The sequence below is a fragment of the Perca fluviatilis genome, chromosome 19, assembly GCF_010015445.1.
Source record: "Perca fluviatilis chromosome 19, GENO_Pfluv_1.0, whole genome shotgun sequence".
Taxonomy (NCBI): Eukaryota; Metazoa; Chordata; class Actinopteri; order Perciformes; family Percidae; genus Perca; species Perca fluviatilis.
Genome location: NC_053130.1, coordinates 25,165,617 through 25,178,007, shown reverse-complemented (window position 1 = coordinate 25,178,007; position 12,391 = coordinate 25,165,617). Strand labels below are relative to the sequence as shown.

At 40.0% G+C, this 12,391-nt stretch overlaps 2 protein-coding genes across 2 annotated transcripts; both read right to left on the bottom strand.

Annotated features, from left to right (window-relative positions):
• Positions 1 to 548: 548 nt before the first annotated feature.
• Positions 549 to 6,904, bottom strand: pkd2l1 (polycystic kidney disease 2-like 1). The gene is made up of 15 exons (XM_039784114.1): positions 6,607 to 6,904; positions 6,192 to 6,305; positions 5,146 to 5,273; positions 4,760 to 5,013; positions 4,446 to 4,670; positions 4,132 to 4,360; positions 3,871 to 4,041; positions 3,343 to 3,524; positions 3,129 to 3,249; positions 2,953 to 3,051; positions 2,727 to 2,848; positions 2,527 to 2,644; positions 1,799 to 1,920; positions 1,532 to 1,673; positions 549 to 1,278 (listed from the first exon to the last, which is right to left on the bottom strand). Exons 1-15 carry the CDS (start codon positions 6,878 to 6,880, stop codon positions 1,159 to 1,161), a joined length of 2,421 nt encoding a protein of 806 aa, XP_039640048.1. The 5' UTR covers positions 6,881 to 6,904; the 3' UTR covers positions 549 to 1,158.
• A 2,053-nt stretch (positions 6,905 to 8,957) lies between these two features.
• atoh7 (atonal bHLH transcription factor 7) lies at positions 8,958 to 10,083 on the bottom strand. The gene has a single exon (XM_039784234.1). It carries the CDS (start codon positions 9,885 to 9,887, stop codon positions 9,453 to 9,455), a length of 435 nt encoding a protein of 144 aa, XP_039640168.1. The 5' UTR covers positions 9,888 to 10,083; the 3' UTR covers positions 8,958 to 9,452.
• Positions 10,084 to 12,391: the final 2,308 nt, after the last annotated feature.

The following is a 12,391-nucleotide window of genomic DNA, read 5'->3' as shown; positions in this document are numbered from 1 at the left end:
AATTATGAATTCATAAAAACATCAGGTCCAGTGGGATAATGCTTCTCAGATCCAAATCTTTTGTATTATATGGAAATATGTTTTTAAAGAAGGGATGTAGATGCTGTCACACTTTGCTCTTGTTACAACATGAGGTTTTGGCAGCTCAGGAGGTGGACAAAGGTGATAATTAATGATCTGTGTATTCCATATTAACATAATTAGGCAATTATTTTGTAGATCTCACTAAACCGCAAACAAGTCAGGGGCAGTGGTGGCCTAAAGGTTAGAGAAGCAAGCTTGTGACCGAGAGGTTGCCAATTCAATCCCCAGACCGACAAGATACAATCTGGGTGGGGAAAGTGAAAGAGCAGTGCTTGTCCCTCCCTCATTACCACCACAGAGGTGCCCTTGAGCAAGGCCCATAACCTCCAACAGCTTCAGTGGAGCTGCTCAGTGGCCAGCAGATCAGACTGTGGTTGTACCGTAGACTGTTAATATTTACAGTCAATTTGTACTGGTTGTACTTCCAGGTATGAATGTGGAACTGTGTGAATGTGACCGGTCATCGTTGCAAATGAGAAGTTGTTCTCAATCGACTTACCTGGATAAATAAAGGTTAAATTAAAATAAAAGTCAAGGGGCTGATAGCTTTTGAGCAGCTGTAATAGAACCTGAACATTCATAAACATTAAATGACTAAAGCAAAGCAAACATCGCTTAGTCAGGTGTAAGGTGGCATATGCACTGTATAATATTGATTATATTGCATAACTTTATTTTTTCTTACATATTGTTTAAATACATGTATAATACACAACTAATAATCTCATCTACAACGTACATTGTTTAACATATCTGAGCTTAAACCAGTTTATTATATAAGCTCTTGTGTCACCTAGAAGGCAAGGAATTTCAAAAACATATTTATACAGTACTTACATATTTCCATGAAATGAGTGGCAGTAACTAAGTGAAAAGCAGCTGAAAGTGTAGAATATGTGCCATGTCATGTCAGCAGCTTATTGTTGATCTGACTGCCTAACTGTGGGTTTCACCCACGAAGAATCCGTTGATTTGAACAGACTTTGAACATTGGAAAGTAGTGAAGCACAAAACATTGTTGACGTGTGTCAGCTGACTTCCAGATAACCCATGATTCTGTTTCTCAGAGGTTAATCACATATGACAGTCGTATGTGGAGTCGGTGTAAACTGCTGGTTTCCTTGATGACATCTCAGCCTTGGTCCCTCCGTCCACGCACACCAGGACGCTCCCATCTGAGGCAGCGTCATCACTCTGGACAGGGGTGATGAAACATTTTGTATTCAATACGAATAGAATTAAGAAAGTCGAGTCTCATATTCTTAAGTACAAAATATTGGACATTTTCCTCATATTACAGCCCATTTTGCATTATCAACAACACTGTTGTTAAATATGTTTAATATACTTTTCAGTGTACTCCATGAACTGATACTCCCTAAAAAAATAAAGCATTTCATGCATACAATAAAGTTTATAGAAAATCTTAACCTATTTCCATACTCACATCATTATTGGCTACAGTCAGTTTCCTTGCCGTTTGGTCTCCCTTAGTTTTCTCTTGTAATCCCAGTTTTTCCACGATCAACTCAATCCTGGATGTAATGCCTGCCACAGAGCTTTCAAGGTGACGAACCTGTCTGGCCAGTCTTCATGGAGAGAGAAAGGTAATTCAGTTTCTGGTTAATGTCCACTGTAATGAAGTTCATTCCTCTTGTTTAAAGGCAAGAAAAATGAAGACATTTCATAGGTAAAATGTAAAAATTCTTCTCACCTTAGAAACTGTTCCTGATCAACAGTGTGGTTCTTCTGCTCATTGGATGTTACAGGAGGCTTTTCCAGTACTTCTTTCCCATAAGTCGTTCCAAGATTGTTAAGTTCAGCACAAAGAGCGTCCTGACAAACAAATGGAACCATTGTAATAAGACCGCTTTGTCTGCATTCGCTCGATGGTGTTTTAAGCCCCCAACGTCTCCTTCCAGGCAGCACCGCGACCGTTGACTTCAAGGCACCTTAACCCAAACCCTAACCTTAACCCTAACCATAACCATTGCCTAATCGACTTCAACATAGTATTTGAGACATTTTAAATTTTTGTAGTCCTTTTTATGTGGAGATAGACTGGGATAGAATTTTTTTTGTACTGTGACGCCAGGGCATTTATTTTCATAACTCTATATATTTTTTTTACTTATTTTGTAATAGGGCAGGTGTGGAGGTGACCTTTTATTTAAAGTTTTATTCTCCCGCTGTCCTGTCCAGTGGTTCTTTTAACCTGCCTTTAATATCTGGCTTTTAAACAGATTTGTTTTATATAATCACAGCGCCCATCCCGGGCGTTGCGTTTTAACCCTAACCCTAACCCTAACCCCCTAACCCTAACCCTAACCCTATGGTTAGGTACCTAACCATAACCATTGCCTAAACCTAAGGAGACAACGGGGGCTTAAAACACTGATAAACTCTGCAATAAGAAACACGTCAAACTGTGTAGACACAAACCCTTTTTTCTTCCAGCTCGATTTTCATCCTTGCTTGTTCCTCTTTGTCTAGAATTTGGTTCCCATCATGGTCAAACCGTGAGAAGGCTGCAGAAATTTCATGATCAGCATGTCCCATCCTACGAGATCATCGGAGTGGTGAGGGTTATGTTAAACACTAGAGTTAGCTTATGCTTTTCTTTTTAATTTTCTGTCACTTACTCTTTCAAGGTTTCTCTGAAGTCCTTGAATTCAATGTCTCTGGATCCAGACTGTAGCACTTTCTGAACATCTGTTATTTTCTCCTTTTTAAGTTTCAACTTCGTAAATGTCTTCATATAGCTCTGAATTACAAAAAAAAAAACCCATTTTGTTTGTAACTCTATCTTAATAATAAAACTTTATCCATAGATGTATCTATTTTGTACATGAATCAGATTGCCTTTACCTGTTTGATGATGTCAGTAAACTGTAGCTCATCTTTTTGGGATGAGAGCTCCTCCTTAACCTCAGAATATGTGTCATTTATGATGGCCAGAAACATGTTCTGAGGGACAGATACATAAAGAGATAATGAGAATGTCATCTTTATACACAAGCATCTTGTGTAGCAGAATGACTTACCAGTAGAACAAAGAAAACAAAGAACACATAGGTGACAAAGTAGATTGGCCCAAGAACTCTATTAGCGCGGTCGATGGCATCGAAATCAAAGTCTCCAAGAATAATTCTGAACTGTGTGAAGCTGCAGAAAGAAAATAGGATTGATTAATTCATTCTTCTTCCATCATCCTATTTAAATATTTCCTGCTGAGCCACTGTTTGGAACACCCCTTACATGCACTTGACGAAGGTGCTGAAAGATTGAACCTCTGTCCCAAAGAGCAAATATCCAAGTTGAGCATAGGCGAAGAACACGATGAAGAACATGATGGCAAAGCCCAAGATATCTTTAGCACATCGTCCCAGTGTGGAGGACAGCTGAGTCATGGTCTTGTTAAAACTGATGTACTTGAAAACCTAAAGGACGAGAAGAAAAACACAGTCTTTGGGATGGCGCTAGAGCCCAATCATTTTCCTAACTAATTAATGGTACATGTCTTTCTAGTCTTCTAACCACTCAAAGCGCTTTACATGCCACATTAACTCATTCACACACACATTCATACACTGATGGCAGAGGCTGCCATGCAAGGTGCCAGTCTGCTTATCAGAATCTAATCTAATTCTTCAGCCTTTGGGGTTTCATTATCATGTGGACTGGAGGAACTGCCGATCTTCCAATTAGTGGACGACCCGCGCTATCTACTGAGCCACTGCACAGTAATGCGTTCCAGTGAAAGATGTCTTTAAAGAAGTACTTTACCTTGATCCACGCAAAGAACAAGTTCACTGCATTCATGTTGTTGTACTGTGTTTGCCAGAAGGCCAGAAATTCAAAGTCAGCGTAGATACCGGGTTGTTCCAGCAGTTTGCCAAGCAAGTTGTCCACTTTGACAGTTCGGAAAATATTGAATACAATGGCAACGATGGCGAGCTGGGAAGGAAAATCATTTTACTTATTTGATGCGAAGCAGAATCAAGGAAAAGGAGATGTTTGAATCAAATAAGAAGGACATTTTCTTACCATTATGACAACAACATCCAATATGTTCCAGATGCTTTTGAAATAGGAGAGCTTGTGTATTCGCAGCTCAAGAATCTCCTCCACAACGTAATAAATAATGAATAAACAGAAGACCATCTCACAGCCGAGGATAAAGTAATCCCAGTTGGTGATGTAGCGAATCAGTTTGACTGTTCTTATCTGGTAGGAAGGGATTGCTCCGCCAGTTGCTGGGAATTCAACAACCAACCTGAAAGATGGGATAAAATATTCTTCAACCAATGCATGTGTATCAATCAATGGGTGAAGTTGCTATTATCAATAGTGCTCTTTACCTGATGACACAGAACATGTTAATGTTTGCGTTGTAAGTGGAGAAGTCGATGAATGCTACTCTGGTTCCTCGGTCAAGCCACAGGTTGTCCACCAGTTCCTGCAGTATGATTGCGGTCTCCTCTTTGGTGCGACTCAGGTCTTGGTAGTATCCCGCTCCACTGTATGTGGTCAGCAATCCCCAGTAAGAAGAACCTTTGATTTCTTTCTCTGTGTGGTAGGTCCAGCTGCAGAGGAAGAAGACACATTTGCTGTAGTTCTCCAATCTAACTGCCTACCCAAAGTTACCCTGTAAGGAAAACAGTGAGCGGCTTACGCGGTGCCATTGATGAGACCGAAGCTAATTTCATCCTCCTTCTTGTCAGTGTAAACATCGAAACATCCCGTGATCTCATCTTTAAAGTCTTTGGGGACCTTGCAGGAGTTGTTCATGATCTTGATCTGCCTCATTCTAGGGACTCCCAGCAGCATGTTCTCATAGTAGATGAAGGACTGGTCTCCGCTGTCCAGGGACTGGTTATTGTACCATGTAGTCCAGTAGAGGCTGTCCACCAATGGGCCCTGGGCATACTGTTAATATATACAAATAAAAAGAGAGTGGATGCAGTTTGAGTTGCACACAAAAGAAATTTCATATTCTCATTTCTCAGTGATTTCTCACTGTGGCAAACATGGAGGAAATGAATATGGAGATAAACTCACGGTCCAGAAGTCAGCCATGGTGCCAATGGACTGAAACGTAACCCCACTGTTACCGGCTGTGTTCACAAACAGGTCCGTCATGGCTTTAGTGTAGTAATAGGTGCTCGAGCTGGTCATACCGTATGTCACTGAAAGACAACATTATCACATTGTTAATGACCAATAATTGATTCCTATCTGGCTTTGCTCAGGCGTAGCTCTAAATGTCGCTCCATTCAACAGTCCAAGATAAGACAACTCAGAAGCAGACACGCAAGGCCTTATTGAAGAGATGTTGTTTGGCTGTGTTTATGTCACTACAGTCAAACAGATCCAGATTAGAGGCCGTAATTTGTTTGAAGAGAGAGCACGCTGGCCTGACGCAAATAGCCTCTTCAAACAATGTCAATCTAACCGAGACAAAGCAACAAAGGCTAGGCCAAATGCTCTTATCGCTAAAAAGCAAAGGAGCAGAACCCATGTCCCTTTCACTCCCAATGCTCAGCTGGACAATGGACCTCAGGCAGAGGGATGGGGAGGGCATTTGTGGTAGGGATTAAGGCAGGGGCATTTGACAGTAAATCAACAGTCCAAAGTGCCCTATACAGTAACACCCTGTCAAATGGTGAGCACTTCAACAAGGGAACAGCATTGCTTAAAAAACAAATAGTTGATTGAAATATACTAAAGTAGACAAAAGAAATACAGGAACACCAAAACAGCATTTAGCGTTCGAGACAGATGTGAATTCACTATCCCATCGCATATGGACCATTAATTAAAAAAAAACAGTATTTAGAAGTAGTTTTCATGCTTGCATGTCAATTCAAAGGTTCATAATATATTCTAAATTTGGGAAAGTAGTAGTAAAAATATCTATATTTTTCGAGGACAAACACTTTACCATGCTATACTGTACTTCATCTAAGAATTAATACAAATTCTGTTTGACCCGGGGACTGATCATGATTTTCAACTTGAATTTTGAGACTACCACAAGTGCCAGGAATAGACATCAATATTGAAAAAGCAAAATCTTTAATAGAATTGGATAGTAGAATACTTACAGAGGCATATATCCACCAGGAACACCAGATAGACCATTAACTCCCGTAGCGTGGTTCGGACAAACAGTTCTCTGTTGTTTGAGGTGTTTTCAGTCAATGTTGTCCCCCACAAGCCTACAGACAAATTACAGTGTTTTATGTCATTATGATACAAAATTATTTATTGTCCAAGAGCGCTTTTTAAAGACCTTTCATGCAGAGTGGGTATCGACTTTGATCCTGGGTTGACCTAAATTGATTAGCCAACAAGCAGGTCCACATACATTTTAGGTTAAAAGAATATTGAGGCATAACAGTTGACTTTACAGACCCAGACTGGACCAGTACCAAACAAAATCCCCAGTGAGATAGGGCGATTCTAGGTGTCATCCATACAAAAAAATACAGTTGTAAACTCAGCTGAGTGGGTTCCTACCTTTGATAAAAGAGCAGCAGCCTCTTTGTTTCTTCACCAGGCTTTGGCCAGTGGATGGTGGTTCCTCTGGGAATGGACCGGGGATGTCCGGTTTGTACATGCTGTCCATGGAGCCCTGGACAATGGGCTGGGGGTTGTAGATGGTGCTGACAGCTCGGGGCAGGGGCAGAGGTGAGCCACAGTAGCCCTGGTTCACCCAGGCGCCGTTGCTTACGCTGTTCAACTCCACCTGCCCGGTCAGGTGGCTGTCGGCCCGGTTGTTCCGACACTTCATGCTGTCAGACACCTGTGTGTCTCTGTGTGGACTGTTAGTGTTTAAGTCAGAGAGGAAAGTGAAGCCGAGCAGTGCAGGCAGCTTCTGAACACCTGCTGAAGGGGATGATTATAAAGAGTAGATGACATAAGCTTTGTTGAGGGAGGAGCTGTTGGTCCCCTGTTGGAGCTTTTGTAGTCTTGAGATTGAGACTATTGAGATACATTTTGTTTTTCTTCATGTTAGCAATAGACAATGCATTTGGTAGATGGTATTATAGCATTAAAAATAACCAGAAAATATAATAACAACCCTCCTTCAAACTGGCAGTGAAGATTTGCCAAATGTAAGGACCTACATTCTATAGTTCTGTACAATACAATACCACATACCCACCTTTAATATGCTGGAAATGTCTTATAAAAGACAACATCCAGCTATGTTGGAGGCTGAATAATTCAGCAGCTAAAAGACAATTGAATTTGTTTTGTCCTGTCAATTACTTCCATGCTGAGCACATTGTTGTCACAATTGATTAACAACTCATCCAATAACGTGCTCCTATTGAGGAAATCAATCAATTGAATGTCAATTATATTTTCTGTCACCAATTGTTTGCGGCTTGTGGCTGAATTAATGAGGAGTGTTAATTGCGGTGTCACTGAGGGTCTCAGCCTCATTACCATTACGCACTTTTGACTCTGCCATCCATTCATCTGTAACACGCCAACTGTCAGAAAGCATTTATTAAGTATGCAAACATTCGCCGTGGCATATGAATCATTATGACCATCTGTATCAGTGTTTGGCACCTAATTTTTCATTTAACACTTATCACACGTGTACTTAAGTGTTCTTGGCTGATATAAAATATCACTTCAGCAGATAAAATAAGGAATACTTAGGATATGTTTCATTATTGTTTTCTATAATTTGATATATGATATCTATGGACATATTTATCTTTGCATGTATTTATGTGATTGTTCATTTGCATTAAAGCAAACAGAACCAAACAGGAATATGACATTTAAAAACAACACATAATTCCAAATATTACAACTCAAATAAACTGCAGGCTAATAAAATGTGTATAAGGTTTTAGCATCTGGACAGTACAGTTAATGCTCTGCTGTAGCTGTCTTTTACTTAATGCAGATATAGTTTGGGTCCAGCTATGGGTGTTCATGCTTCAGTGGCTGTGGACAGAGCGATTACACACAGCCATTACCCCACAATAGAGTTTAATTTCTGCTCCCCCTCTGAAGCCGTGGCAAGATCTGGTACACAGGCTTCCTTAACCTGCTGTGGCTTGTGCCACCATTCAAACTTTTTCAAATCTGTAACAATCACTTTTCAGTGGCTAATGATTGCCATTTAAATCTGTAGTGTGGCTCCCAACAATGGAGAGTTGTGGAGCCACACGGCTACAGATACGTTGGTCTGCACTGTAGCAGAATACTTGTAAAATGTGTTCTTTTTCAGAGAACATTTGAGAAACAAATTTGTTGAATGTTTGTACTTGATTTTGGTTCCACGTTGACGTACAAGTGTCTTATCTCGGAGCACAGGAGCTCAGAACAAAAGGAGGATTGATTCCCCAGGGAGCGGAGTGAGGCAGCGCAGCAGACATGGCCTGCCATTGCTCCTACTGAGAACTTGACACACACAAAACAAAGGATGTGCTGTAAATTAGTTGTTTTAATACCACACAGAGGAGACAAAGGGGGATTATGAGGGTTAAAATACAAGAGCTTTCTAATAATAAGAGTATGTTTTTGTTAAAATGAGAAAATTATGCATATGCAGTAAAATGTACTTAGGATTTTTAGATTGTTTGGGTTATATTTTGCAACTATAAATGTTTTTGATGATGCAAAAGAAAATGTATTTAAGGAATCAGCTTTGCATAGTTAAGAATTGTATAAACCATCTTACGTGTATACAGATAATACTGTATAAATCCCATTACATCCATATAAAATATTCCATATTTTACTATCATAAGCTTATGACTGGGATAAAAGATAATAAAGAACAAGAGAAATGTTTTTTTTTATACAAAATAGTTTATTTTGTTTTTATTTTTGATCAGAAACTATAATTCAACAAAATAGAGGTCTGCATGTGAAAAATAACATTGATTTTCCAACTCCACAAACACGTACTTACACTTTGACAAAATAGTTACATAATTTGACTTTGACTATGCAACTAAGACCACAATGATTTTCTCAGAATCCATTGAACATTGCACAACATTTTAGGGCCGTATCAAAATAACTGATAGAAACAAATACACTGTATCTTCCTTACAATCTAGTGGTCATTATGATGACACAACAACAATTCTGTCATTGCTACTATACTTTGAACAAAAAAAATGCTCAACATTGCTGGGTTTCCTAGCAAAAATAAAAACGACTTCAAAGTGAAATAGAAGTCTTTTAGTCATACATACAAAAACTAAATAAATGCAAAAATAAAATAATGCAATACAAATGTATTTACTGTCTCCTGGATTGAAGGAGAAATATTCACATTGTCACTCACATCCAACAACATGACTGATTATCTACCAATTGGCAGCAGTTTATCCGTGGACCTGATGGCCATCGAACTGATACGAGAAGGACGAGTGGATGTAGTCCTGTTCAGTGGGAGAGTCGTACCTCATGAGGCAGGGGTAGTTTTCAGGCTGCACACAGTCAAACTGCAGGTCCAGCCACTGCCTGTGAGGAGCAGAGTTGTGTTTCCTGGCGTCTGTCAGGATCCGGTTGAGGGCCATGATGTAGCTGAGAGCCATCTGCAGGGTTTCATACTTGGACAGTTTTTTGTCCTGGCCCCACTGGGGGACCACTTTACGTAAGCGATCAAAGGCTGTGTTCAAGCCCTGCATCCTCTTCCTCTCTCTGGCATTGGCAGCCATCCGGCGCCTCGTGGCGGTCTCATATTTCTCCGGGCTCTTGGAGTCTGGTTCTGAGGACTCGGATCCAGAGTCAGTGCAGCTGGGTCGCCGAGACTTCATGATATTTGGTCGAAGAATCAAACCGGTATATGTCCTCAGGTCAGAAAGACTCAGGTACCAGTCAACAGATTTATTAGAGAAGTTTCCAGTTCAGCTTCAAGGTTCCTCAGAGGTCTCCTTAATGTTACAGCCTGGCTGATGTCCAAGATGTGTGTGTCCTCTGTATTTCGTAACTCCAGATAGTGGACAGCCTAAGTCCAAGGTGTCTGTGATCCTGGAGACAGTGAGGGAGCAGCTTTTATAAGATGGAGCAGATGAACAGGTGGCAGCAGGTGGAGTCCATGCACCCCCACCCACCCCCCATCCTTAATATTGCATGTAGAGAAACACACCCATGTAGACTCATAAACACCCACACCCACTCAACTCAGCACACACATACACACAGGCATATATGTATGCACACTCACCACACATACACACACACACACACACACACACAAACAAAACCTTAATGAAATTCCAATTATCTTGGGCTGGGCTATTGGGCTGTGGCTTCACTCAGGGCCATGTGTCACAAACACCAAAAGTCTACCATCTGGTAGCACAACTTACCACAGCTGACGGTGCAAACAAACTTTTAAAGGGCTAAGATTGTGTTAAACTTACATTCCCACCAACTATGTCAAATCACAAAACTTAGCAATTACCTAGTGTTAGTGATTGAACTCTTAATAAAGCTTTGATTTAAACAGACTATTGACAAATTATGAAATATAATTACAGTCAGGTATTAGCAATTTAATAAATCTACAAACTACAAACGTTTCTGAAAAGCACCAATTCATTTTTATCTAAATAAAAATTCACAATACTGTACTTACATTTTACTTATTGTATATGCAAACGTATCTCACTATATTGTATAATACAAAGTTTTCTTTTTCTTAACATTTTTGTATGGAACTTTAAAAAAATTTAAAATAAATTGACTCAATCATTGTTATATTTAGCTGCCGTGTGTCTTTATTTATGAATTAGATATACAGTAGAATCTTAGGAAGCAGCTTGGCTATAAATCCATTCGGTTTTATTAAATTACATAAGACACCAAGAAGTGCCCTTTCACTGGTCTCCGTGTGATAATAACCATAATCTGAGATTAGCCTGAGGCAACAGAAGTGGAAGTGTGGTCTGTAACCTGAGGGATTTTAACAGCACATCGGGGGATTAGGGCTCTCAAACAATATGTGCCAAGATGGTGTACAGATTACTGCACCATCTGAGATTTGGAAAGCAGTTTGTGAACAGGTGAAGTACGAAATTCTCCTTTTATATTTTAGAAGTACGTTAGTCTGAAATGGTGTTAATCAGTGCTGGGGTTTTAATGAATCACAGTATGTGGGATGCATTAATGTTCCATATGCAGGCTACTTGGGACCACATATGAAATAAATAATTGATCTGTTTGGTGGTCCGAGAAAAATGAGACAGACAGAATAATTTGTCTGTCTGTGCTTCCCATCTGCCAGCATTTTATTCTGTAATTCAGGAGGATGGATCTGAGCAGGTTCCTCCATTACAAACACTCTGTTGACTGTCAACACACACACACACACACACACACACACACACACACACACACACACACACACACACACACACACACACACACACACACACACACACACACACACACACACAGCCTTTTAACCTACTTCAATTTTTATTCATTTCTTGTAAAATACAATACTTCAGTACTTTGAGTATTTTATTTTGTTCCACTTTATACTTCTACTCTACTTCTAGAAAGGTTATTTATGTGTCAGCTGTAGATTCTGTTGTATTGCATATTTTTACATACACAATAATGTGCTTGTAGTTGTTCTAAAATATCCAACAATATACTTCATTTATGCTGGTTCAATGTTGACCAGCTACAAAATGGGGATACTGTTTACACATTAATGCAACAATGCTAATAATAATGTGACCATTTTGCACTGTAAAAAGGAGCCATACTGCATAATGAGTACAGTACTTTTGATACTTACATGCATTTTGAGTAATAACATTACTTCAGTACTTGTAACTTAAGTAAAATGTGAATGCAGGACTTATAATGTAGTAGTTTTACACAATGGTATTGGTACTTTTACTTAAGTAAAGGATCTGAATGCCTCTTCGTTTCCTGGTGTCGTCCTTTGTCAGCTCCTGTCACTGTGCACTGACACACTCAAAGCTTGGGTGTAGAGGCAGGTTATGAATGATTAATCACTGTCGGAGGCCTAGAATAATGCCCGTCTCTGGTATTGGGTCATGGACACAAGCTGATGCTGTCTGGTCATTTTGGGATGGACTGGTTAGCTGTGCAATTAGGCATATAATCCCATCTACCAGTTGGTTCATTGATTACAGATTGATGTAGTTTGCCAGCTGCTGCTTGTCTTGTCTGAGGGCCTTGTCTCAGACGTGGCCCGGCCCTTCCGTGTCTTCCACCCTTGTTTTTTTTCTTCTTTTTTTCCACAACCCCTCACGATTGGCTCGTCTGAGCACCGATGACC